Source organism: Mycteria americana, assembly GCF_035582795.1.
Source record: "Mycteria americana isolate JAX WOST 10 ecotype Jacksonville Zoo and Gardens chromosome W unlocalized genomic scaffold, USCA_MyAme_1.0 Scaffold_33, whole genome shotgun sequence".
NCBI classification, from domain to species: domain Eukaryota; kingdom Metazoa; phylum Chordata; class Aves; order Ciconiiformes; family Ciconiidae; genus Mycteria; species Mycteria americana.
Window position 1 is genome coordinate 940,823 of NW_027445439.1, and position 25,761 is coordinate 966,583.

Below are 25,761 nucleotides of genomic sequence, written 5' to 3' on the forward strand. Positions count from 1 at the left end.
GGTGTTTATGGATCCATCATTATTTTAAGATTAACAGTCACATTCCCAGATATGTTTCATGGCAATATATAATAAAATTCCTGAGCCAGAAGTTATTACAAGGGTAGGAGAATATCCTGGGAAAGTATTGCTATATATGTGCTTTGTTCTTCCCTACTCTGCCAATGACCAAAAGCAAATGAGACACAGGATAGAGGACTGTGGACTGCATGGACCTTTGGTCTGACCCAGTATGGCCATTATCATGTGTCAGGGATAGATTGCAGTCTTTAGGTGTATATTGGATGTGAAAAGTACTGTCTTCAGAGCTGTTGCTGGAATCCAGGAAGACTACTAATGCTGGAATATTGGCTCTATTTGCTGAAGGCAGTGTTACAATATTGAAGAATCATGTGACTGTCATTGAAGTTTTTTCGTTGACATACTGACAAAATTTATCATTGCTTAGTTTGGAATCTTACAGCATCGCTGTTCTTGGTGGTGGTGATTGAGACAAGTCACAAACCCTGTTTGGTAACTATACTGAAATTCAGAACTGTTCAAGGAATTCACAATAGATTATTAAATGTACATTGAGGATTTATTTCTCATCATTGATTAGTTTGTTGTTTTGGGAGTGATTCTAAAAAAAAATTGACTCTGGGACATATTTTAACTGTTAATACTTACTAAATATTGATTGGCTAACTTGCATACCCAGTAATTTTTATAGTGATATATAGATCTTCTCTTAAAATAAAGATTAAACTAGTTGAAACTAATTTGTTCTATTTGGTGCCACTGGAATTTTATTACCTTTACAAAACATGGTAGACTTCAATTTCAGATTTCACATGTCAAATTATGCAAGCATTGTTCATGTGTGGAAAAAGAGATAAAGCTCATGGGTATCTGCCAGAAGTAGGAAAGATCCCTTTACAGTAAGGGTAAGCAATTTTTGCAGGTCTTTCTGTATTAATTTGTCATTTTGTGTGTTCATTGTCATCAGTTCTTGATCTATCTACTTTAAAGCATGATCCCATCTTTCCTTTTTTTTTTTTCCCATTAAGATAAAATATTCTTCTGTCTTTTTTTTTTTTTGAGGAAGATTTTATTTGTAATATCTTTCACGCTTTCTTTTTGTATTTTCTGCACTGGAGTAAAAGTATCTTTGTCTCAAACTTCCCATATCTCATACTGGTTTCACAGTAAATCTTTTTTGGATTTAGATTTTGCTTTGGACTTCTCAATTTTACCACTAGTCTGTGGTTGTAAAATCTGTCTGGGAATCTCTTGCATGTTCAGTGCTACCATTACAATGTTGTGTGGGGAAGCAAAAAATGGGACTACTAATATTTCTTCCCTAATCCAGTAACTGAATGTGGGGAAGCACAAGAATGAAGAAGCTACAAATAACAGCCAGGATTGTTCACTATACTGAAACAGCATATCCTGTTGCCATGGTTGGAAACAGCACTATCCTAAATGGTCTGACCCAGTAGGGCAGCTATCAAGCCATCTGTGTACACCAAGCAGGGGAATATCAAACCTGAGAAAATACCCGTATGTATTGATGCGAGATATTGTTTCTTTGAATGCTGGCCTTTTGAAATGCACTTGTGCTTTCTAAGAGTATTCTAACTATAGATTGCATAGACTATGTCTATTAATCTACTTGGTAATTCTTCTTATAGTTTTGGCTTCAAGTAAGTGACAGTGTGATCTGTATTGGTTTCACTTGATTTCTATATATAATTAAAAGTATTGGTTTTTAGGCTGTAGACAGTTAAGTGGGTTAGATCTTGATACTTGTTTACCACTTCTTTGCCTCTGCAATACTGGAGCATTTGAGATTAGCTGAATTTGGCTACTGTGGTAAAAGACAATAATAAATGTTTCTATAAACACATTCACAACAAGAGGGCTAGGGAGAATCTCCATCCTTTACTGGATGCAGGGGGAAACATAGTGACAAAGGATGAGGAAAAGCCTGATGTATTGAACGCTTTCTTTGCCTCAGTCTTTACTAGTAAGACCAGTTGTTCTCTGGGTACCCAGCCCCCTGAGCTGGAAGACGGGGATGGGGAGTAGAATGAAGCACCCATAATCCAGGGGGAAATGGTTAACGACCTGCTACACCACTTAGACACACAGAAGTCTATGGGGCCGGATGGGATCCACCCAAGAGTACTGAGGGAGCTGGTGGAAGTGCTCACCAAGCCACTTTGCATCATCTACCAGCAGTCCTGGCTAACCGGGGAGGTCCCAGTTGACTGGACGTTAGCAAATATGATGCCCATCTACAAGAAGGGTCGGAAGGAGGGTCCGGGGAACTACAGGCCTGTCAGTCTGACCTCGGTGCAAGGGAAGGTTATGGAGCAGATCATCTTGAGCACCATTATGCAGCAGGTACAGGACAACCAGGTGATCAGGCCCAGTCAGCATGGGTTTATGAAAGGCAGGTCCTGCTTGACTAACCTGATCTTCTGTAACAAGGTGACCTGCTTAGTGGATGAGGGAAAGGCTGTGGATGTTGTCTATCTAGACTTCAGTAAAGCCTTTGACACAGTTTCCCACAGCATTCTCCTGGAGAAACTGGCTGCTCATGGCTTGGATGGGCATATGCTTCATGCCCCTGTACTCGGCACTAGTGAGGCTGCACCTTGAATACTGTGTTCAGTTTTGGGCCCCTCAGTACAAGAAGGACATTGAGGTGCTGGAGTGTGCCCAAAGAAGGGCAACGAAGCTGGTGAAGGGTCTGGAGCAGAAGTCTTATGAGGAGCGGCTGAGGGAACTGGGGTTGTTTAGCCTGGAGAAAAGGAGGCTGAGGGGAGACCTTATTGCTCTCTACAACTACCTGAAAGGAGGTTGTAGAGAGGTGGGGGTCGGTCTCTTCTCCCAGGTAACAAGTGATAGGACAAGAGGAAATGGCCTCAAGTTGCACCAGGGGAGGTTTAGACTGGATATTAGGAAATTTTACTTCACTGAAAGGGTTATCAAGCATTGGAACAGGCTGCCCAGGGAAGTGGTTGAGTCGCCATCCCTGGAGGTATTTAAAGGACGTTTGGATGAGGTGCTTAGGGACATGGTGTAGTGGTGGTCTTGGTAGTGTTAGGTTAACGGTTGGACTCGATGATCTTAAAGGTCTTTTCCAACCTAAATGATTCTACTATTCTAATTTCTGTATTGAACATTGTCTTCATTTACATGGGAGGAGTACTAAGGCTGGCTTGCCCAGCTGAGAATCACCAGCTCTGAAACTTTATCCTTGTTAGTCTTAAAGAATTAGAATTTTCTCTCTTGGAAAACAATTTTTTGTTATGCTGCTTCTGTTGTGGTGAATGGAATGATTTAAAAGAAAGATGAGAGTCCAGTATGTATACGTTTTTTGTCAATGTATCCAGGCATCTAATAGTGTAATCTGAAAACAATCTAATTGCTACTTAATGAAGGGAGACTTAGCAGGCTGAAGTGAGATATTATTGGATCTTTTGTTCTATTGATTCACTGTGAGTCAGTAAAAGCTGAATGAAATATCATATGCTGAAAACCTTTCCTCCCTCCCTTGTCCTCCTGTCTTTCAGTAAAAGATGGAAGTCAGCACTACTAGTAGCACAGGGCCAGACTTTATCCTGAGATTCAGTTCCATTCTTTTCCAATTCTGAAATGTAGGAAATTAGCTTATAACCCTGAAGTGTAGTAGGAGAAAAATGAGCTTAGTCACAAAAGTAGATATAAATCTGAAGGGTGTCAAAAATCACAAATGAAACACCAGTCATGTTAATAAGTGTCTTAACATTTTTTCATCCATCTTACTAAATTTTTTTGCAAGACTTCCTAAACTTTAACTGTAAAAATATTAGCATTAATACAGCTAATGACAGAGACCATCCTTTATAAATAAAGCCAATATAAATTTAGTGTTGTTCTTTGACAGAGCTCTTAACCATCAGTAAGAATTCTGAATATAATATGATGCTTTTGAAGTTAAGATCATATGAAAGCTTGTGACAGCAAGATCTAAGGTTACTCATTATAACCTTCATTTGTCTCTATTGTGTACATGCATAATAACACAATGCTATTTTTATTTTCTTTATAGGATCATGGCTTCTTTAGTTACATACCATAGCTTGTGTTCTGATAATAAATATGTGGAGAATGAGGCTTATTTCAGTAACTTTCTGGAAGAGCTAACTGAGGCAGGAAACTGCAGGAAGAGAAGGAATGGTTTTGGGAGTAAGGCTACTCTGGAGATAAAGTGATTATGCTGCTATTACCGTGACACATCATATTGGACAAATCACATACCTCAAAATTTTCCGATGTGATGACTGTTCTTCATTATCTTATAGTCAGCTTTCAAGTTGTAGATTCTGGTTTGCAGAAATTCTGTGTGGTAACTGAAGCCAATTACATCTTTGTTCTAGATGTTTAATATGTTAAAAATGCTAGGCACTCTGAAAAGTCTGTCTTTAAGCCTTGCAAATTAGGTATCTAGTATTAGCTGGTACAATGTTGACATTCGTTTCTGTGTCTTAGTTATCTGCATAAAATAAGAGTATTAGTCCTGCTTCACCTCTTGGACTGTTAGGAAGATAAAGCTACTAATGTTTGTAAAGCACTCAGCGAACTTAAGTGGCAATGAAAAGCCTATGAAGAAGTTAATACTTCTGTGTTCAGAAGAACTAAGGCTTGTCTGGAGTGCAGGAACTGGTGAAAAAGCAATGCACAGGGTATGTTTGTGCTGCGCTCTAGAGCTGTAATTGTAGTTTATGTAAGTTTATCTGACCAAGTTTGAAGCTGATTAGTATGGGGATAAGTTTTAGATGGATACACAGAAAATGGGGTTCAGCCCACAGGGCAAAACCTATGTAAATCTTTGGAAATTGCTTGTATATGTGGACTCAACTCTTCTGTGATGTGGCTGCATGTGTATCAGAAGCAGGTGTTTTAAAGCTAGCTCAGACATGTCTTTGACCTGCAGTTGTGCTGTAGGATTTCATACAGTAATATTCAATATTTCTTATCTGATTATCAAATTATGTCCATTTTGTGCAATGAGATGGAGCTGCTTTAGGGGGAAATGGTATGAAATTTAGGACTCTTATGATGAGTGTATCTTGGGGATCAATGTAAGGTTGCACGGGGAACCTGATTTGAGATACCTTTTAACTTTTGGGAATGTGAATGTGAAACTTTTACTACAGTATTTAGGAACAAACTACCTAGTCATCTTCCAGTTATCCATTTCTCAGAGATGCAGTGCTCTTAGGACTTAACACTGGAATCAAACATTTTGAGTCACTAGGTCTAGTCACTTAGAGTTAGGGAGTGTGGTGGGGGTTGGCCCCAGCCAACAACTAAGCACCCACCAGTGTCCCCTCCCAACTTCTTGCCCATCCCCAGCTTGCTTACTGGTGGGGCAGTGTGAGGAGCAGAAAAGGCCTTGACTCTGTGTAAGCACTGCTCAGCAATAACTAAAACATCCCTGTATTATCAACACTGTTTCCAGCACAAATTCAAAACATAGCACCATACAGGCTGCTATGAAGAAAATTAACCCTATCCCAGCCAGACCCAGTACAGGTAGGTACTATTATACTACTATATTTTACAGATGGGAAACTGGAGGCTACAAACTGAGATTAAGCTGACAGTTCAAAGTAACATGGAGGACCTGAGATCTCTTCAAGTCATAGGTTGGTGTTTGAAATGGTTTTGACCTTCCTTTCAGTTGGTTTCCAAGTGGTATATAGAAGGTAATGCTTAATCTTATGATTATGTTATTTCAGAGTTTAGGCATTAATAGTTGCCCTTTGTAACACAAGTTTTTCTTTCGATATGTTTCTCATGAATCTTGTTCTACTTTCAGATGTGGTGAAGAATCTATCTTGTCACCTGTGTGGTATAGAGTGCCTTAAAAAAAATGGGGTTTGGAAGTGACCTGAAGTATTCTCATGATGCTTTATTAAAACTGCAAGACTGGGAACTACGACTGCTGGAAACAGTGAAGAAATTTATGGTTATGCGAGTAAAAAGTGATAAGGAGTATGCTTCTACTTTACAAAATCTTTGTAATCAAATAGATAAAGAGAGTACTTGTCAACTGAATTATATCAGCAATGTGTCCAAGGTAAGAAAATCCTTAGAAATCAACAGGGTTGGGTTTTTTGTTAGTTTGGGGTTTTTGTCTGTCTTTTGTAAGTAACAAAGTCCAGCAATCTTTTTTTAATTTTCCAATGACCTACTAAAATGTGTCACAATAAATATTACTCTCCTGGCTGCTTTGTGAAGTGACTCTGTCTTATAGTCTGTCTACTTTATTTAGAGGAAAATGGGAAAGATAGTATATGGAATGACAACTGGCTCAGCTCAAAATAGTGTTTCTGTTTGATTCCTATTGACTCAGCCTCTTGAATTACTGTTGCCAAAGTGTTTAAAATAAGCTCCTTTTAGTCCCCCGGTGGAATAAGCAAAAGTCAAGCTCCAGTCTTGCTTTAAGAACAATAAACTAAACCAGGATTCTGAATTTTGAACTTCAGTATTTTAGGTTCCTGGGTTGTCTGCTATTTTGTTTAGCATATTCTGTTTTCAAAACATTATAGTAAGCTTTTCTTTTAAAACAGTTAAATAGGAACTATTGTTTATGTTATAGAATTTGTGACAGAAATAGAAAAATGCTAGGAAACCAAGGCAAAGCCTAGCATTCCAACTGTTATTCAAACCATAGTATATTTTGGTGAAAACAAAGCATTAATTCAGGATGTTTCTCATAATTGTAGATTTGTTTAAACATAATTTCATACCCAATTTAAAATAAGTGTCTTGACTTTTTATGAAGGTAAGGCTGTCCTCCCCCTAAATGATTAATCATCACATTTAGAGGAAGTACAATGAAGGTAAAGATGACTTAAACTTCCCTATTTCACTTGTTAGTAAGCTTCACTCCTGACTTGGATTCTTTCCTGACTAGAGAAAACAATTCTGTTTTAATGGCTTATTCAATTCTTGGCCCTTTTGCTGTAGCAGTGGTTACACAGTCACTTCAGTGTGGCATAAATCCTGATCTCCTCTGCAAGAAAACATCTTTTTCGGTCAGGTTAAGTTTTAGACAAAGCAGTTCTTAGCTGGCTTATGGAGTTGCTGCTTGAACGCTAGCTTCTTATGTATGAGCATGACATATATCATGCTCATGGGAGTAAGAACATTACTCCTTGTGCATCAATCTAGATTTATACTGGATTGAAGTGGTGGTTTGTGTGATCTGAAAGCTACACTGGTATAGCTAGCCTGTTTCAGCTGTCCCAAAAGTATAACCACATAGCATTTAGCTTAAATTCCATCCCTCCCCAGTAATTATTGTATTTTTAAATTGACGCTCTGCCTTTTTTCATATGTGGCTTTAATGGTGTATTTTTGTGTATTTGGAATGCTCTTCACCCAGTTATGTCTTTCATACACAGTTTGTTATAGGTTTTGTTATCTAAGCTGGTGATGATTTTGGTAAACTGATTCAAACATTTTCTGCTTAATGGCAGAAGTCAGATATCTTCTTTGGAATCCATCAGTATAAAATATATGGCATAGAAAACTCTGTTTCATATAGATTTATTGATGATATGATTAATAATTCTTGCTAGTGCTGCCCCAGTAGAATTGCTCTTATGTGCTAGCAAAATTCTCTTGCAGTTATTTTAGGCAGTGAAACTGGGAGTGACTTAAGGCTAGAACAATAAAGGAGCACAGATATTGGAGTATTCAGCATTGCAATCTTTAAGCTTTGTGGCTAGCTCAGTCTAGCACAACTTATGCCAGTAATATGGGTGGCTCTTTTTGTGAGCAAATAATAATGGAAAAAAAAAAAAAGCTGAAGATGTATCTTAAGCCATTTTCTCCTTGGGTTGCAGAGAGGCATCTGTGTCATATTTTGAAAACTTGTTTTGGACATTGGCACCTAAGTTGTTCTTTCAGGAGTTTTTAGCCCCTCTCCCCCCATCTTCTGAGGAGATATCATGTTCCTCAGACTGCACCCTTGATCTCTGTACATCTTTGCACAATAGCAAAAATATTCGTATGCTTCTGGCAAATCTTTTGTGTGGGCTTGCCTTGAAATTTCACTGTCAACTTAGATTTTTAAGGTTGTGTAGCAATACATTATCTTACTGACTTTTGGCAATTAAAATATCTGAATTATTGTTTTGATTACTTTACTGACATAATTCTAATTTACTTCGCTATTTCATGATACCTTTTCCTGAGAAGAGAGGTTTTACAGAACCAAAATCTGACCAAATATTTTGCGGTGTATGTCTAGTATCTTACATTTCCTAACATTTGAAAAACTGCACCAAGATCTCTAATCTTTTATGCTTTTATTTTTTAAGTGTATAGCAAGAGTGAGTAATTGGAGATGGGTTTTTTGAAAATGGGTCCTATTTAATGAAGAGGCAGTAAACTTGTTGGAAGGCACAGTGGCAGCATCTACTAATGCCAGAAAAGCAGTATTTTTAAGTGCTTTACATAAGCTTTTTTCTGTGTGTATGTCTAAAAATCTCATGTGTTAAACCAAACAATATTTTATTTTGTTGCTTTTGACAGATTGTGGGTTGGGTTTTTTTTTTGAAAGGTAATGCTTTGCCTTTTTTGCTATCTGTCCCTTAGCTTTTTTTTTAAATAGCTTTTGCTATTTAAAAATAATAAAATGTAATCATACAAAACACTGAAATCTTGTTTTAACCAATATTTTCTTAGTGTGGAAAGAGAGATGTAAGGAATGGAGAATGTGCAGATTAATTTTTTTTTTAATTGGAAAGACAATTTTTCATTACGTATATGACTAATTTGGGTTTCCTTAGTGAATTGTAAGCTAAGTATTTCTTTAGAGTACCTGTTCTGTTGAAAAATGCATTTTCTGGGCTTGTCAGGATTGGTTGAAACTGTTTCATCAGTAATAAATCAGTCAAAGAGAAAATGCATAACTCTTACAGTTCTACCTCTAGGAGCGCTCTCATGAACTCTTCTATAACCACAAGACTCATTCCTGTAATAAAGATGTTTAATGTTGTTTTTATTAAACACAACTTTTGAAAACTGTCTTCTCATGTCATTTGGAAAGTGTTCTGTAGTGGAAGGATTAAATGGTTTTCAGATAAAGCCAGGAAGCTTTTAGGACCTGACCTTTTAGAACATTACTTTTTAAGCAGTCTGAGACAGCTCTGTGCCAGTCCATGGAATGTGTATGAGCTAAAGGAAATGTTAAAGATAGTTTAATAAGTATATAGAGATTATCTGTTTTTCATTTTATTCTCTTAAAATCCCATGTGACTTTTAGCACAGTCATATAGAGATGGAAATATATGTGATGGGTTGACCTCAGTTGGCAGCAACGTGCCACAAAGCTGCTCACTTGCTCCTCCCACCCCCTGGGGATGGGGGAGAGAACAAGAAGAGCAAAGGCAAGAAAACTCATGGGTTGAGATAAAGATAATTTAATAAGCAAAGGAAAGAGGAAGGCAAAAGGGTGGTGGGGGGAGGCAGGCAGGCAGGCAGGCAAGTGATGCAGAGGCAATCACTCACCACCTCCCACAAGCAGACTGATGCCCAGCCAGTCTCTGAGCAATGACTACCTTCCCCAAAATCCCCCTCCCCTCAGTTTTAATTGCAGAGCATGATGTTATATGGTATGGAATATCTCTCTTGGTCAATTTGGGTCAGCTGTTCTGGTTGTGTCCCTTCCCAACTTGTATACTCCTGACCTACTTGCTGTGGGGGGACAGAGTGCAAAAGAGAAGGCCTTGATAACTGTGCAAGCACTGTTCAGCAATAGCTAAAACATGGGTGTGTTGTCAACACTGTTCTGGCCAAATCTAAAACACAGCACCATATGGGCTGCTATGAAGAAAGTTAACTTCATCCCAGCCAGGCCCAGTATAATACATGTTACAAAGGAGAGCAGAATAAACCCCCCATAATCCAGGAGGAAGCAGTTAATGACCTGCTATGCCACCTGGGCATTCCCAAGTCTATGGGGCTAGATGGGATCCACCTGAGAATACTGAGGGAGCTGGTAGAGGAGCTTGCCAAGCCACTCTCCATCATTTATCAGCAGTCCTGGTTAACAGGGGAGGTTCCAGATGACTGGAGGCTTGCCAATGTGATGCCCATCTACAAGAAGGGTTGGAAGGAGGACCCGGGGAACTACAGGCCTGTCAGCCTGGCCTCGGTGCCAGGGCAGGTTATGGAGCGGTTCATCTTGAGTGTGCTCAACAGGCATGTGCAGGCCAACCAGGGGATCAGGCCCAGCCAGCATGGGTTCAGGAAAGGCAGGTCCTGCTTGACCAACCTGATCTCCTTCTACGACAAGGTGACCTGCCTAGTAGATGAGGGAAAGGCTGTGGATGTTGTCTATCTAGACTTCACTAAAGCCTTTGACACTGTCTCCCACAGCATTCTCCTGGAGAAACTGGCTGCTCATGGCTTGGACAGGTGTACTCTTTGCTGGGTAAAGAACTGGCTGGACGGCCGGGCCCAAAGAGTGGTGGTGAATGGAGTTTACTCCAGTTGGCGGCCGGTCACAAGCGGTGTTCCCCAGGGCTCTGTGTTGGGGCCAGTTCTGTTTAATATCTTTATCAATGATCTGGACGAAGGGATCGAGTGCACCCTCAGTAAGTTTGCAGATGACACCAAGTTGTGTGGGAGTGTTGATCTGCTTGAGGGGAGGAAGACTCTACAGAGGGACCTGGACAGGCTGGATTGATGGGCCGAGGCCAATTGTATGAGGTTCAACAAGGCTAAGTGTAAGGTCCTGCACTTGGGCCACAGCAACCCCATGCAACGCTACAGGCTTGGGGAAGAGTGGCTGGAAAGCTGCCAGGCAGAAAAGGACCTGGGGGTGTTGGTTGACAGCCGCCTGAATATGAGCCAGCAGTGTGCCCAGGTGGCCAAGAAAGCCAATGGCATCCTGGCTTGTATCAGAAATAGCGTGGCCAGCAGGACTAGGGAAGTGATTGTGCCCCTGTACTTGGCCCTGGTGAGGCTGCACCTCGAATACTGTGTTCCATTTTGGGCCCCTCACCACAAGAGAGACATTGAGGTGCTGGAGCGTGTGCAGAGAAGGGCAACAAAGCTGGTGAAGGGTCTGGAGCAGAAGTCTTATGAGGAGCGGCTGAGGGAACCGGGGTTGTTTAGCCTGGAGAAAAGGAGGCTGAGGGGAGACCTTATTGCTCTCTTCAACTACCTGAAAGGAGGTTGTAGTGAGGTGGGGGTCGGTCTCTTCTCCCAGGTAATGAGTGATAGGATGAGAGGAAATGGCCTCAAGTTGCACCAGGGGAGGTTTAGACTGGATATTAGGAAAAATGTAGTCACTGAAAGGGCTATCGAGCATTGGAACGGTCTGCCGAGAGAGGTGGTTGAGTTACCATCCCTGGAGGAGTTCAAAACATGTGTAGATGTGGCACTTCAGGACATGGTTTAGTAGGCACGGAGGTGTTGGGTTGACAGTTGGACTAGATGATCTTAGAGGTCTTTTCCAACCTTAATGATTCTGTGATTCTATGTTTATAATGAGATGTAAGAAAATCCCAAACCTACCAAAAAAATACATTTTCGTAGGTCTGATGATTTAAGGTTAACTTGTATATTTAGCAAGAACAAGATTTTAAAAACAGCATATCAGCTGCCTTAAAAAAATGGTAATTGCATTACAAATAGGCATTCTGCAATTTCAAATGTAGCATAGCACTCTGTTAGTGAATTATCTCTTAGGAATCCAATACTGTTCCCATCAACAAAGTGTAACAGGATTCTTTAGGGTATGAAATACTTTCCTTTCATCTGAACTTTAATTTCAGGTCCGTATCTGTTGTACGTTGGAAATCTTTGTTCACATTGCAGTTTGTTCTTTATGCAAGGTTCAAAGCCACAGTATATTTTGCTGTCCTGAAAACTGACTGGCAGAATGGCCAAGGAAGTTATTAAAGTAAGGGTGCAGAAAGATGCTCAGTTACTGTGAGAAATGAGTAATCTGTTAGCGCTTTATGTTTTGCCACTGATGGACTGAACACTGATGATATCGATTAATATGGAGCAGCTGATGAATAGTATCCTCTTAAATGACTACAACTCAAATGCATATTACTGTGAAATATTTAGATAAAGGCAGAAAAGTCAGCTTGAAGAGAGGACCTGTGATTAGGAAACAAGAGAACAAAGAACATGAGGACATGATTGTCAAAGGTGTTGAGGATGTAATCCAGAAAAGGCTGTACAGCTTTCATGGATGTTCAGAAGTACTACAACACTGCTGAAATGTGACCATGCAATATTATGTTTTTGTCTCTGATATTTTTTTTTTTTTATGAATAAGTTCAAGGGATGGTTTTGCTGTAGCAGGAAGAACTTTTTTAGAAGATCTCAAGATTCAGGTAACTTAAAAAGAAAAATAAAATTACTAAATTGTTTTAAACAGTGATGCATTTTCCCCACAGTTCCTGTTCATCATTTGGTTATTTGTAAGCCAGAATAAGTAACTGCTTTTCTGCCTTTTTTTTTTTTTTAATAGTCTTGGTTGCTCATGGTGCAGCAAACAGAACAGCTGAGTAAAATAATGAAGACGCATGCAGAGGATCTTAATTCTGGGCCTTTGCATATGCTTACAATGATGATCAAAGATAAGCAGCAAGTGAAGAAGAGTTATGTAGGTGTTCATCAACAAATTGAAGCAGAGATGTACAAGGTATTTTATTCAACTGTGTTTTATAGATTTATTATAGTTTTGCTTAGAAAATTAAGGGTGAAATTTTTTTTTTTAGTTGTTCTGTTTTTGTGCTATGGTACAAATGATGATCTGTGATATGTAGACTGTGTCTAGTTTCAGTTTTTGATATTTCCTCCACATTTTCTCTTCCCTGCTAGCTGACAAGGCAGAGATTGAAAACATTCTTCTATATGAATTTATTTGGACAGATATGGTGGGTTGACCCCAGCCAGCAGCTAAGCACCATGCAGCCACTCACTCCCCCTGCCCCTAGTGGGATGGGGGATAGAATAGGAAAAGCAAAAGAGGGAAAACTTGCGGGTCAAGAGAAAGGCAGCTTAAGTGGTGGTGGTGAAGAAACAAACAAGTAATGCAAAGGCCATTATTCACTATCTCCCACAAATAGACTGATGCCCAGCCAGTCTCTGAGCGTTGGCTACCTCCCCCAAATACCCCTCCCTTCAGTTTTCATTGCTGAGCATCATGTTATATGGCATGTAATATCCCTCTGGTCAGTTGGGTCAGCTGTCCTGGTTGTGTACCCTCCCAACTTCTTTCCCACCCCTAGCCTACTCATTGGCGGGGCAGAGTGAAAAACAGATAAGGCCTTGATGCTGTTCAAGCACTGTTCAGCAATAGCTAAAACACTGTTGTGTTAACAGCACTTCAAGTCACATGGGGTATCGGGTGGGCAGAGGGGCAATGCTGGTGTTTGGGATGACCTGCAAGTGTGGAGTGCCTCTGAGATGAGTGTAGGAGTGTGTGTTTCTGTTAATGAGCACCAAGCTGGACTAGCCAGTGAGTAGGAGACCTGTGGAGTGGGTAGGAGGGCTCAGGATACAGGCCAGGGTATTGGAGTGTGGTGGGTTGACCTTGGCTGGCTGCCAGATGCACACCCAGCCACTCTCTCACTCCCCCTCCCCAACAGAATGGGGGAGAAAATAAGATGGAAAAACTTGTGGGTCGAGATAAAGACAGGGAGAATGCTTACCAGTTGCCATCATGGGCAAAACAGACTCGACTTGGGGAAGAGTAATTTATTGCCAATTAAAAACAGAGTAGGACAGTGAGAAAACAAAGACAAAACTACACCCTCCCCCCCCCCCCCCCCCCCCCCCCGTTTTTCTTTCCAGGCTCAACTTTGCTCCTGACTCTTCTACATCTTCCCCTGAGTTGTCCAGCAGTGCAGGGGGATAGGAAGTGGGGGTTGTGGTCAGTTCATAACACTGCCTCTGCTGCTCCTTCCTCCTCATGCGCTTCCCCTGCTCTGGCGTGGGGTCCCTCCCATGAGATACAGTCCTTCACTAATTGCTCCAATGTGGGTCCTTCCCACAGGCTGCAGTTCTTCAAGAACTGCTGCAGCACGGGTCCATATCATGGGGTACAGTCCTTCAGGACTGGAATGCTCCAGTGTGGGTCCCCCACAGGCCACAGTTCTTGCCAGGAGCCTGCTCCAGTGTGGGTTCCTCTCTGCAGGCTGCAGCTTCCTTCAGGGTATATCTATCTGCTGCGGCATGGGGTCCTCCACGGGCTGTAGTGTGGATAGATGCTCTGACATGGTCCTCCATGGGCTGCAGGGGGACATCCTGTGTCACCATGGTCTTCACCACAGGCTACAGGGGAATCTGTGTTCCAGCACCTGGAGCACATCCTCCCCCTCCTTCTTCACTGACCTTATCATCTGCAGGTTTTTCTCTCACATTTTTTTTTTTCTCACTCCTCTCTCTCACAGCTGCCACACAGTGTTTTTTACCCTTTCTTAAATATGTTGTCACAGAGGTGCCACCTGTGTTGCAGATTGGCTCAGCTTTGGTCAGCAATGGGTCTCTTTTGGAGCTGGCTGGATCTGGCTCTGTCCAACTTGGGGGCAGCCCCTGGTCTCTTCTCGCAGAAGCTACCCGTGCCATGTAAACCCAATACATGGAGGGACAGAGGGGCTGTGCCACTCATCAAGGGATCTGTGAATGCGCTTGTGAATCGTGTGGTGTGTGTGCTTTCACTGGTGACCTTCAGTCCTTACCAGCCGCAGAGGAGGAAGGGGACTTGGTTGTCTATGCTTATGTTTTGTGCGAGTCCTGGCTGTTAAAGGCAGTGCCTTGTCTGTGGTAGTCTGTGTAGCCCTCTGTCCTCTCTGTGTGTGTGTGTCTGGGATGCACACTCAGCCTTGCTACTGGTTGTACCTGCAAATGGGAAAGCAGCAGCCACATCTATCGGCCTGGGATGGAGATCCCCAGGTCTCTGGGCTGGGCTCCAGTGGCTTGGCAGAAGGAATCCCTGGGCTCTGAAGCTGCTGGAGGCAGTGGCCACTTATAACATCCCTTGATGTCCTTGAGATCAGAGCTTTAAAAACATTTGTTAATGAGTGCTCCTTACTGTCCAGAATGTTTTGGGTAGAAGTGGGATTCTAGTCCCTATTCTAAAATATAAATCAAGTGTAAACCAAATACTAAGTCTGCAGGTAGAGCTGTTCAGGGCCTTTTCTGTTACTTTTAGCATTAGTGGTGGAATAAAAACTGATGTTAGTTGTCCTGCTGATGTTGAGAGTGCTGTGTCTAGGCAGCGAAGCTGATGGGAATCAGTTTCATTCAGGTGCTCTGGGGAAAGGTTAGTTGCAACTGTCAAAAATCAGGTCTGAAAAAAAATCGCTCTGAAAGTTCTGCTGAGAGATGGAAAAGCACTGTTTCTTCTTTCTTCCAGCAACATGGTTGGTGTTGAGGTAGAGATTTAGAGTAGTGTATAGAACTTTTTCATCTAGTGTGATTTTAATAAGCATCTTTTTGGTGCTTTTTTTCCACTTGATTAAAATGTACTAATGTTTATGATAAACTGTGTTTCCTAAACATTTGTTGTTATACTGTACTACACTGATGCAAATAGGGAAACTGTTTCAGGCCTCAATTTCATCCCTTACATTTATTGGTTTTGGTTTTGTTACAGCAGGTAATAGCCTTTTAAGATAACCTCAAGTTAATGAAAAAATTTAATATGCTTATTTTGGAAAATAAATCCTGTAATTCTTTTTCACTAATGGCAAGATTGTTTGTAATGGTGAGGTTGAGTATTTTTAATACATTTTATATTTTTGCTTTCTTAAAGGTCACAAAGACAGAATTGGAGAAACTAAAATCTAGCTATAGACAACTAATAAAAGAAGTAAATACTGCCAAAGAAAAGTATAAAGAAGCTGTGGCTAAAGGTATGACTGACTTGTATTAATTTTATCTATTTATTATTGTGGTTTTAGAATGTACTAAAACTCTTACAGTGAAACAAGATAATGTTTTTATTTTAAGCAGCTCAATTGCAATATTAAAAAAAGTGTCTTAAGACAGGCTAATTGTCATCATATATACTTGATGGTACTGTTTTTGAAAATCAAAATAAATGATAGCCCTTATTTAAAATACATGGTAGCTCTGTTCTTTTAAACTCATCATTCTGTCAGTGGACATATTTGGAATGTAAAATTACTCAAATCAACTGTAATAGTGGTAAGCAGGTTGCAGCTCTGTCTCATCTACATTGTAGCTGCAGCCTATTTGTATCCTGTGATCTTTTATGGTTGCTGCAGTGGCAGCGACACCAATTCTTGATGCTTAGTAGAATGGATCCAAATTGTTTAACCTTAAGCAAAAGGGGGAAAAGAATTCATTGGTATGCTGGGATGTTTTAAAGCTTTTAAGGGAATGGTGTGTCCAAATTGCATGTTTTTTGATTCCTGTTGATTTGTACTAATGATTAGGTAAATGAGAGCCTTTGTTCTATTGTCTGTTGAAATATCTTGTTAATGATTAGTGGTTTTTTACATGCCTTTCTAAGATTTATTTTTTTCTTTAAAGAAAATTAATTGGATGGCAGTGTGTAAATATAATTCCAAGATCCATCTTTACTTTTTGTACGACTGCCTAAAATGATACTTATTGTCCTTGGTTCTGTTGTACTATAATTCATAGTGCAGTACAGTAGTTATCAGTGCTGAGAGAAAGATTGTTTCTTTAAAAATTTGTCCAAAATTCTGGGTGAAAACTGATAAATGAATGTGTTGAGGGATGTTAAGAGCATGGCTTCCTCCTCCAGCTGCTCTGGCCCAGGACTCCTGCCTGGCTTCTGGAGCCCAGCCCGGTGTGCCCAGGGACCTGGGGGGTCTCTGCCCAGGCTGAGGGACGCAACTGCCACTTTCCCATTTACAGGTTCAACCAGTAGCGAAGCTGAGCATGTATCCCAGAGGCACAAGTGCACACACAGGCAGAGGACACTGACACGACCAGTTATGCAGACTGCCACAGATAAGGCACTGCCTTCAACAGTTCCTACGTATAGGACTCTCGTAAAACATATAGACGGACAAGTCCACTTCCTCCTCTGCAGCTGGTAGAGATAGAAGTTCATTAATGAAAGTACACACGCAACACTTAAGGTTCACAAGCACACGCACGTTTGTGGATCCCTCAAGTACTGGCACAGCCCCTCTGTCTGTCAGGTACCCCCACCCAGATCCTGGGCCCTCTTACCTGCTTCATGGGTCCCCTACTTGCTGGCTAGTCCAGCTTGATGCTCACTAGCAAGTATGCACACACTTATCCCATGGGAACTCTGCACTTGCAAGTCCCCCTAGGTATACCAGTATGGACCCTTGCCCATCTGATATCCCTGCCCAGACCCAGGGCCTCCTACTTGCCAGCTAGTCCAGCTTGAACTTTGCTAGTGAATATACATGCACACTAGGCTTTGGGAACATACAGGTGCTCGGCCCCCACCAGCAGCCAGCACCAGGCACATGGGCTGTGACATGAAGTCCCACTCCAGCTGTTGGCACTGAGCCCCTCACACCGGTCCCTTCCAGTAGCTGGTTTTCAGGACAAACACTGTTCCCACCCCGGTGGTTGGAGTTTAAAGTCCCCCACTCTATCCAGTAGCTGACACCAGAGGCCACGGGGTGCCTACACCCCTGGTCTGACTCCAGTAGCTGGCACCAAATCCACTCATGCTGATCTCACGCAGTAGCTGGCATTCCAGGCACAAAGTCTGTAGTACCCTACCTAGATTTAGAGATCTGTGGCCACCTCCAACTACTGACATTAGGACCCTCGCTTGCTCTAGTAGCTGACAGCACAGGCTGCAGGGCACCTATACCCCCTGTCTGATTCTAGTAGCTGGCACCAAATTCCACTCACACACACAGAGGTCTCACCAGTAGCTGGTGTTTAGTCCTTGTGGCACATGCACACGAGATAGTTAAGAAAAAATTTAATAAGAAGACATAAGAAGATAGGATAGACTGCGGTGATCAGGTGCAGGGCTCAGCCAGACAAGCGTACTGACTGGCCCTGTTCTACCTGCCACCAGGTCCTTTGATAATTTGCCTGCATTTTCTTGATAGCCCCTCAATTAGTGTGACTGACCAGGTTTGTTTCTGGTTATTGTCTTTGTTAAGGCTAATTGGTCAGGTTTGTCTGTGTTTGTCTCCTTCCCTTTCCTTACCCTACCAGCTGAAGAAATAAACTCTCTCACACTCCACATATCCTAACCAATTAGTGTGACTGGCCAGATTTGTTCCTATCATGAACTTCCTTATCATTTTTCCCTCAGGTTTGTCTCTGTCTATTTTTGTTTATGGTTCCTTTGACCAGATACCCTTAAAGGAGCAGACACTCTCCTTCCATATACCTTTACAGCATGTAAAGATAAAACAGCATCAGATAAGAGAAATTATACTTAGTGCTGTTTAGCTTATTTTTTTTTAACTGGTGTTCATGTTCATTTAAAAATGTAAATATATACTTAGTTGTTAATTTCATCTAGTTCCCTATTTGTCCTCTATGTTGCTTTAATTTGAAGTTTATCCCCAAGTAACTACATAACATGGGAACTTATAGTACATAATATTAAAATTATAACAGAGTGTTGTGATCTAATATGTTCTTCTTATTCCTTCTTTCTGTTCTAGTTCTGGTCATTGTTCTTCATTCCTTATGCACCAGACTTTTCCATTGAAATCAGAGTGTTTTGGCTATTCAGGAACTGCAATGTTTTGATGTTTTCCTGATTAACTGATGTGGTGGGTTAACCTTAGATGGTTGCCAGGTTTCCACTAAGCTGCTCTCATTCCCCTTCCTCAATAGGACAGGGGGAGAAAATAAGATGAGAAAAGCTTGTGGGTTGAGAAAAGGACAGGGAGATCCCTTATCAATTACAGTAACAGGCAAAACAGACTCGCCTTGGGGATGATTAATTTATTGCCAATTAATAACAGAGTAGGATAATGAGAAGCAAAGACAAAACTAAAAACACCTTCCCCCCCACATCCCTCTTCTTCCCAGGCTCAACTTCACTTCTTTGTTCCCAACTCTTCTGCCCTCCCCTGAGCAGTGCAGGGTGGATGGGGAATGGGGATTGTGGTCAGTTACTAAAAGTTTGTCTCTGCCGCTCCTTCCTAGTACTTCCTGTACTGCGGCCTCACCAGTGCCGAGTACAGGGGCATGATCACTTCCCTAGTCCTGCTGGCCATGCTATTTTTGATACGAGCCAGGATGCCATTGGCTTTCTTGGCCGCCTGGGCACACTGCTGGCTCATATTCAGCTGGCTGTCAACCAACACCCCCAGGTCCTTCTCTGCTGGGCAGCTTTCCAGCCACTCTTCCTCAAGCCTGTAGCGTTGCATGGGGTTGCTGTGGCCCAAGTGCAGGACCTTGCACTTGGCCTTGTTGAACCTCATACAATTGACCTCGGCCCATCGATCCAGCCTGTCCAGGTCCCTCTGCAGAGCCTTCCTCCCCTCAAGCAGATCAACACTCCCACACAACTTGGTGTCGTCTGCAAACTTACTGAGGGTGCACTCGATCCCTTCATCCAGATCATTTGCCCCTGATATATCTCTTCCCTGTCGTGGGGAAGATTTTAGACTGCTTAAAGAACCACCGCCAAAGGTATCAGCAAAAGTGGTTTTATTGAAGTAAGATGTTGTAAAAGTGAGACTTAGTCTGATGGCAAGGTTTACTCTATTACTGCACAGAGGATGTAATAATAATTCAAAGTTACCTGTACAAAATCTTAGTGTGCTATAATACAAGGTTATGCGCGATGTTGGTCACTTACCAAAGATCTGCAGTTGGTAAAGGGGGTCTCAACCTTGAAGAGTAACCTTGAGAGGTGTCCCAGCTCAAGGGGAGATCACTGCTGTGCAGCCAACTGCTTAGCAGGGAGAGCTCGAAAAAATCTCACTCAGGCTGTCATATTTATGGAATAAAGTGGTTGGCTCATAGTCAAATTCCATGTGATGGAGAAGGTAAGCATGAGACTACTTGTACCCACAACTTTCTTTGTTCCTCGACAAATTAGTCTTGGAAGAACCACCTGGTATTCATGCGTTAATTGCATGATCGGTGTTCCAGTTTCTAAGCTCTCATGCATCAGTGCTCACCATGTCACCCTGTTCCTGCGTGGGTTTTCAAAGAACAGATTGGAACTTGAGAAGTTCATAGCCCTGTTACGGCCTAGGCCTTTACTTCCTTTGAGCCTGAGCCTCCCATTTCAGCGAAGCCTCTGAGGCGAGCAGCTCTGAGACAGAGGACCGCGTCGGGGGACCGCTGCTGGATCGGCGAAACCGCGGCAAAACCGCGCAGGGAAGGGAGGAAAAAGAAAAGGGAGGGCGCAGCCACCCCTCCGGCCCCTGAGCAGGAAGGTGGGAGCTCCTGACGAGGGCCCGGCTCTGACTCAGCGTGGGCGGGGACGAGAGTGACGGCGGAAATCCCCTTCCCGTACAAGAGCATCTCCCAGGGAGCGCGGCAAACAGGGCGTGGCACGTCAGAAGGGCGTGGCGCGGCAGTTTGCGCGGCAGTTCGCGCAGACAGGGCGTGTAGGGAAGGCGAAGGCACCCTACTAGCTGAAGAGGAACTGTGAGAAGAGAGTTCATTCGGTAGTCCCCATCCTTCCAGAAGGAACTCAACTATGGTATTCACTCGTCAGAAAGCGATGCCCTCTGTGCTCGCCAGAGTGGATGTGGCTACCCAGACGGAGCTCCCACGAAAACATGCAGCCGTCCAGGTCTCGGGCTGCAGGGAGTGCCTGGGCATCTCCCTGTTCACACGTGGCAGCCGTGCGGACAGCTGCGTGAGGTGCAACCAGGTGGATGACTTGCTCTGCATGGTGGCAGAGCTACGGGAGGAGGTGGAAAGGTTAAGGAGCATCAGGGAGGCTGAAAAAGAGATAGACTGGTGGTGCCAGGCTCTGCCCCCCCGCCGAGACAGGAACAGGAGCAGCAGCAGCCGCCAGTAAGAACCCATGATCAAGGGGATCCTCTGTCCCCCCCCCCCCCCCCCCCCCCCCCCCCCCCCGCCGGGCTGAAGGCAGCAGCTCAGAGGAGGAGAGTGAATGGAGGTGAGTCCGCGCTCGTGGTGGCAGGCGAAGGCCCTCCCTGCCCGCCTCACCCCCCCAGGTGCCTCTACACAACAGGTATGAGGCCCTGGAGGTGGAAGGCCAGTCAGTGGAGGATGGGGACGACAGTCTATCTACACCAGAGGTGTCACCCAGGTCAGAAGAACGTACCTCTCATCTTACCACCACCTCCACGAGGAAGAGAAGAAGGGTTATAGTTGTGGGTGACTCCCTTCTGAAGGGAACCGAGGGTCCGATATGCCGGACGGACCCTCCTCTTAGGGAAGTCTGTTACCTCCCTGGGGCCCGCATGAAGGATGTCACGAGGGTACTCCCTAGCCTGGTACGGCCCTCGGACTATTACCCCCTACTGCTCTTCCATGTGGGGGGCGATGAGGCTGCAACACGAAGTCCTAGGGTGATCAAAAGAGACTTGAGGGCCTTGGGACGGCTAGTAAGGAACTCAGGAGCACAGGTTATTTTCTCCTCTCTCCTTCCAGTTGTGGGCAGCGACATAAGAAGGAACAGAGACACCCAATCTATTAATGCATGGCTCCATGGCTGGTGTCATCGCTACGGATTTGGTTTTTTTGACAACGGGATGACCTACGCCGCACCGGGTTTGCTGGCGTCTGATGGGATTCATCTTTCTCAAAGGGGAAAGAATCTTTGCTCAGGAACTTGCAGGGCTCATTGACAGAGCTTTAAACTAGACTCGAAGGGGGAGGGGGATAATATCAGGCTTGCCCGAGAGAAGCTGAGGGGCAACGTGCCAAGGTTAGAGGGAGCGGCTGCCAGCGAGGACACTCGGCCTGAGTCCTCGAGATGTGTGGGGTATGCTTGGGCACAGCCGAAGTTGAGCGGAGTTGAGCCAGGGGATACTGAGGCAAGGGAAGCCAAGAGGGAAACACCAGTGAAACGCCTCAAAGCATGCAAGGGGTGTTCTTCTATGAAGGAGACACGGACGACAGCCCAGCTGAAGTGCCTCTACACCAATGCACGCAGCATGGGTAACAAGCAGGAGGAGTTGGAAGCCATTATACATCAGGAAAACTATGATATGGTGGCCATCACGGAAACGTGGTGGGGTGACTCGCACAACTGGAGTGCGGCGATGGATGGCTATAAACTCTTCAGGAGGGATAGGCGAGGCAGGAGAGGTGGTGGGGTAGCCCTATATGTCAGGGAGTGTCTGGATAGTTTAGAGCTCGATGATGGTGACGATAGGGTGGAGTGTTTATGGGTAAGAATCAGGGGGAAGGCCAACAAGGCAGATATTGTGGTGGGAGTCTGTTACAGACCCCCCCAACCAGGATGAGGAGACAGATGAACTATTCTATAAGCAGCTGGGAGAAGCCTCACGATTGCTAGCCCTTGTTCTTGTGGGGGACTTCAACCTGCCGGATGTCTGCTGGAAATACAATACAGCAGAGAGGAAACAGTCCAGGAGGTTCCTGGAGCGTGTGGCAGATAACTTCCTGACGCAGCTGGTGAGTGAGCCAACGAGGGAAGGTGCCCCGCTGGACCTCTTGTTCACGAACAGAGAAGGACTTGTGAGCGATGTGATGGTTGGAGGCCGTCTTGGGCAGAGCGATCACGAAATGATAGAGTTTTTGATACGTGGAGAAGCGGCGAGGGGGGTCAGCAAAACTGCCACCTTAGACTTCTGGAGGGTAGACTTCGGCCTGTTTAGGAGACTGGTCGAGAGAGTCTCCTGGGAGGCAGCCCTAATGGGCAAAGGAGTCCAGGAAGGCTGGACATTCTTTAAGGAGGAAGTCCTAAAGGCACAAGAGCGGGCTGTCCCCAGGTGCCGAAAGACGAGCCGGCAGGGAAGAAGACCAGCCTGGCTGAGCAGAGAGCTCTGGCTCGAACTCAGGAAAAAGAGGAGAGTCTATGACCTCTGGAAGAAGGGGCGGGCAACTCAGGAGGACTACAAAGGTGTAGCGAGGCTGTGCAGGGAGAAAATCAGAAGGGCCAAAGCTGAGCTAGAGCTCAATCTGGCTGCTGCTGTAAAAGACAACAAAAAACACTTCTTCAAATACATTAGCAGCAAAAGGAGAGGTAAGGAGAATCTCCAGCCCCTAGTAGACGGGGGAGGAAACACAGTGACCAAGGATGAGGAAAAGGCTGAGGTACTTAATGCCTTCTTTGCCTCAGTCTTTATTAGCAGGGCCGACTGTTCTCTGGGTACCCAGCCCCTGGAGTTGGAAGATAGGGATGGGGACCAGACTGGAGCCCCCATAATCCAGGGGGAAATGGTGAGTGATCTGCTGCACCACTTAGACATTCACAAGTCTATGGGGCCTGATGAGATCCACCCGAGAGTGTTGAAGGAGCTGGCAGAAGAGCTCACCAAGCCCCTTTCCATCATTTACCAGCAGTCCTGGCTAACTGGGGAAGTCCTTGCTGACTGGAGATTAGCGAATGTGACACCCATCTTCAAGAAGGGCCGGAAGGAGGACCCGGGGAACTACAGGCCTGTTAGCCTGACCTCGGTGCCGGGGAAGCTGATGGAGCAGATCATCCTGAGTGCTATCACACGGCATGTAGAGAATAACCAAGGGATCAAGCCCAGCCAGCATGGGTTCAGGAAAGGCAGGTCCTGCTTGACCAACCTGACCTCCTTCTATGACAAGGTGACCCGCCTAGTGGATGAGGGAAAGGCTGTGGATGTTGTCTATCTAGACTTCACTAAAGCCTTTGACACGGTCTCCCACAGCATTCTCCTGGAGAAACTGGCTGCTCATGGCTTGGACAGGTGTACTCTTTGCTGGGTAAAGAACTGGCTGGACGGCCGGGCCCAAAGAGTGGTGGTGAATGGAGTTTACTCCAGTTGGCGGCCGGTCACAAGCGGTGTTCCCCAGGGCTCGGTGTTGGGGCCAGTTCTGTTTAACATCTTTATCAATGATCTGGACGAAGGGATCGAGTGTACTCTCAGTAAGTTTGCAGAAGACACCAAGTTGTGTGGGAGTGTTGATCTGCTTGAGGGTAGGCAGGCTCTGCAGAGGGACCTGGACAGGCTGGATGGATGGGCCGAGGTCAATTGTATGAGGTTTAACAAAGCTAAGTGCAAGGTCCTGCACTTGGGCCACAGCAACCCCATGCAACGCTACAGGCTTGGGGAAGAGTGGCTGGAAAGCTGCCTGGCAGAGAAGGACCTGGGGGTGTTTGTTGACAGCTGCCTGAATATGAGCCAGCAGTGTGCCCAGGCGGCCAAGAAAGCCAATGGTATCCTGGCTTGTATCAAAAATAGCGTGGCCAGCAGGACTAGGGAAGTGATTGTGCCCCTGTACTCGGCACTGGTGAGGCCGCACCTCGAATACTGTGTTCCATTTTGGGCCCCCCACTACAAGAGGGATATTGAGGTGCTGGAGCGTGTCCAGAGAAGGGCAACGAAGCTGGTGAAGGGTCTGGAGCAGAAGTCTTATGAGGAGCGGCTGAGGGAGCTGGGACTGTTTAGCCTGGAGAAAAGGAGGCTGAGGGGAGACCTTATCGCTCTCTTCAACTACCTGAAAGGAGGTTGTAGAGAGGTGGGTGTCGGTCTCTTCTCCCAAGTAACAAGTGATAGGACAAGAGGAAATGGCCTCAAGTTGCGCCAGGGGAGGTTTAGACTGGATATTAGGAAATTTTTCTTCACCGAGAGGGTTATCAAGCATTGGAACAGGCTGCCCAGGGAAGTGGTTGAGTCGCCATCCCTGGAGGTATTTAAAGGACGTTTGGATGAGCTGCTTAGGGACATGGTGTAGTGGTGGTTTTGGTAGTGTTAGGTTTATGGTTGGCCTTGATGATCTTAAAGGTCTTTTCCAACCTATATGATTCTGTGATTCTGTGAGCCAAACTACCACTAGTTTGGTCAAGGAGTTGAGTGCATCAGTCACATTCCCTCGCCTTCTTCACTGACGTTGGTGTCTGCAGGATTGTGTTTCTGAGTTTGGTGTGGTTTTTTTTTCTCACTCCTTTTTTTCACAGCTGTTGCGCAGTGTGGGTGTTTTGTTGGTTTTTTTTTTTTTTTTTTTTTTTTACCCTTTCTTAAATATGTTATCACAGAGGTGCCACCAGCATTGTTGATTGGCTTAGCTTTGGCCAGCGGTGGGTCTGTTTTGGAGCCATCTGGAACAGGGTGTGTCCAGCATGGGGGCAGCTCTTGGTGTCTTCTCACAGAAGCGACCCCTGCAGCCCCCCTGCTACCAAAACCTTGCCATGTAAATCCAATACAACTGAATTAATATTTTTTTAAATAAAAAACTGTGCTGGTTTTGGCTGGGATAGAGTTAATTTTCTTCCTAGTAGCTAGTATGGGGCTATGTTTTGGATTTGTGCTGGAAACAGTGTTGATAACACAGGGATGTTTTAATTACTGCTGAGCAGTGCTTACACAGAGTCAAGGCCTTTTCTGCTCCTTACACCACCCCACCAGTGAGTAGGCTGGGGGTGAACAAAAAGTTATGAGGGGACACAGCTGGGACAGCTGACCCCAACTGACCAAAGGGATATTCCATCCCATATGTTGTCATGCTCAGCAATAAAACTAGGGGGGAGGCTGGCAGGGGGGCTGCTGCTCGGGGACTGGCTGGGTATCAGTTGGTTGGTGGTGAGCAATTGTTTTCATTTGGATCACTTGTCTGTCTTGGGTTTTATTTTCCTCTTTGTTA

At 44.3% G+C, this 25,761-nt stretch overlaps 1 protein-coding gene across 11 annotated transcripts in view; it reads left to right on the plus strand.

The window, feature by feature from the left end:
- The window catches only part of LOC142403077 (tyrosine-protein kinase Fer-like), a 216,656-nt gene that overhangs the window by 5,654 nt on the left and 185,241 nt on the right, over window positions 1-25,761 (plus strand). For 9 of the 11 annotated variants that reach the window (XM_075489220.1, XM_075489218.1, XM_075489219.1 and 6 more), the window contains exons 2-4: window positions 5,855-6,115; window positions 12,542-12,715; window positions 15,833-15,932. In XM_075489220.1, the coding sequence (XP_075345335.1) occupies window positions 5,909-6,115; window positions 12,542-12,715; window positions 15,833-15,932 (481 nt within the window). In that variant the 5' untranslated portion in view covers window positions 5,855-5,908. Of the gene's footprint in view, window positions 1-5,599; window positions 5,682-5,854; window positions 6,116-12,541; window positions 12,716-15,832; window positions 15,933-16,926; window positions 18,323-25,761 lie in introns of those variants that run through there. The other 2 variants (XM_075489217.1, XM_075489226.1) reach the window with 2 other exon arrangements.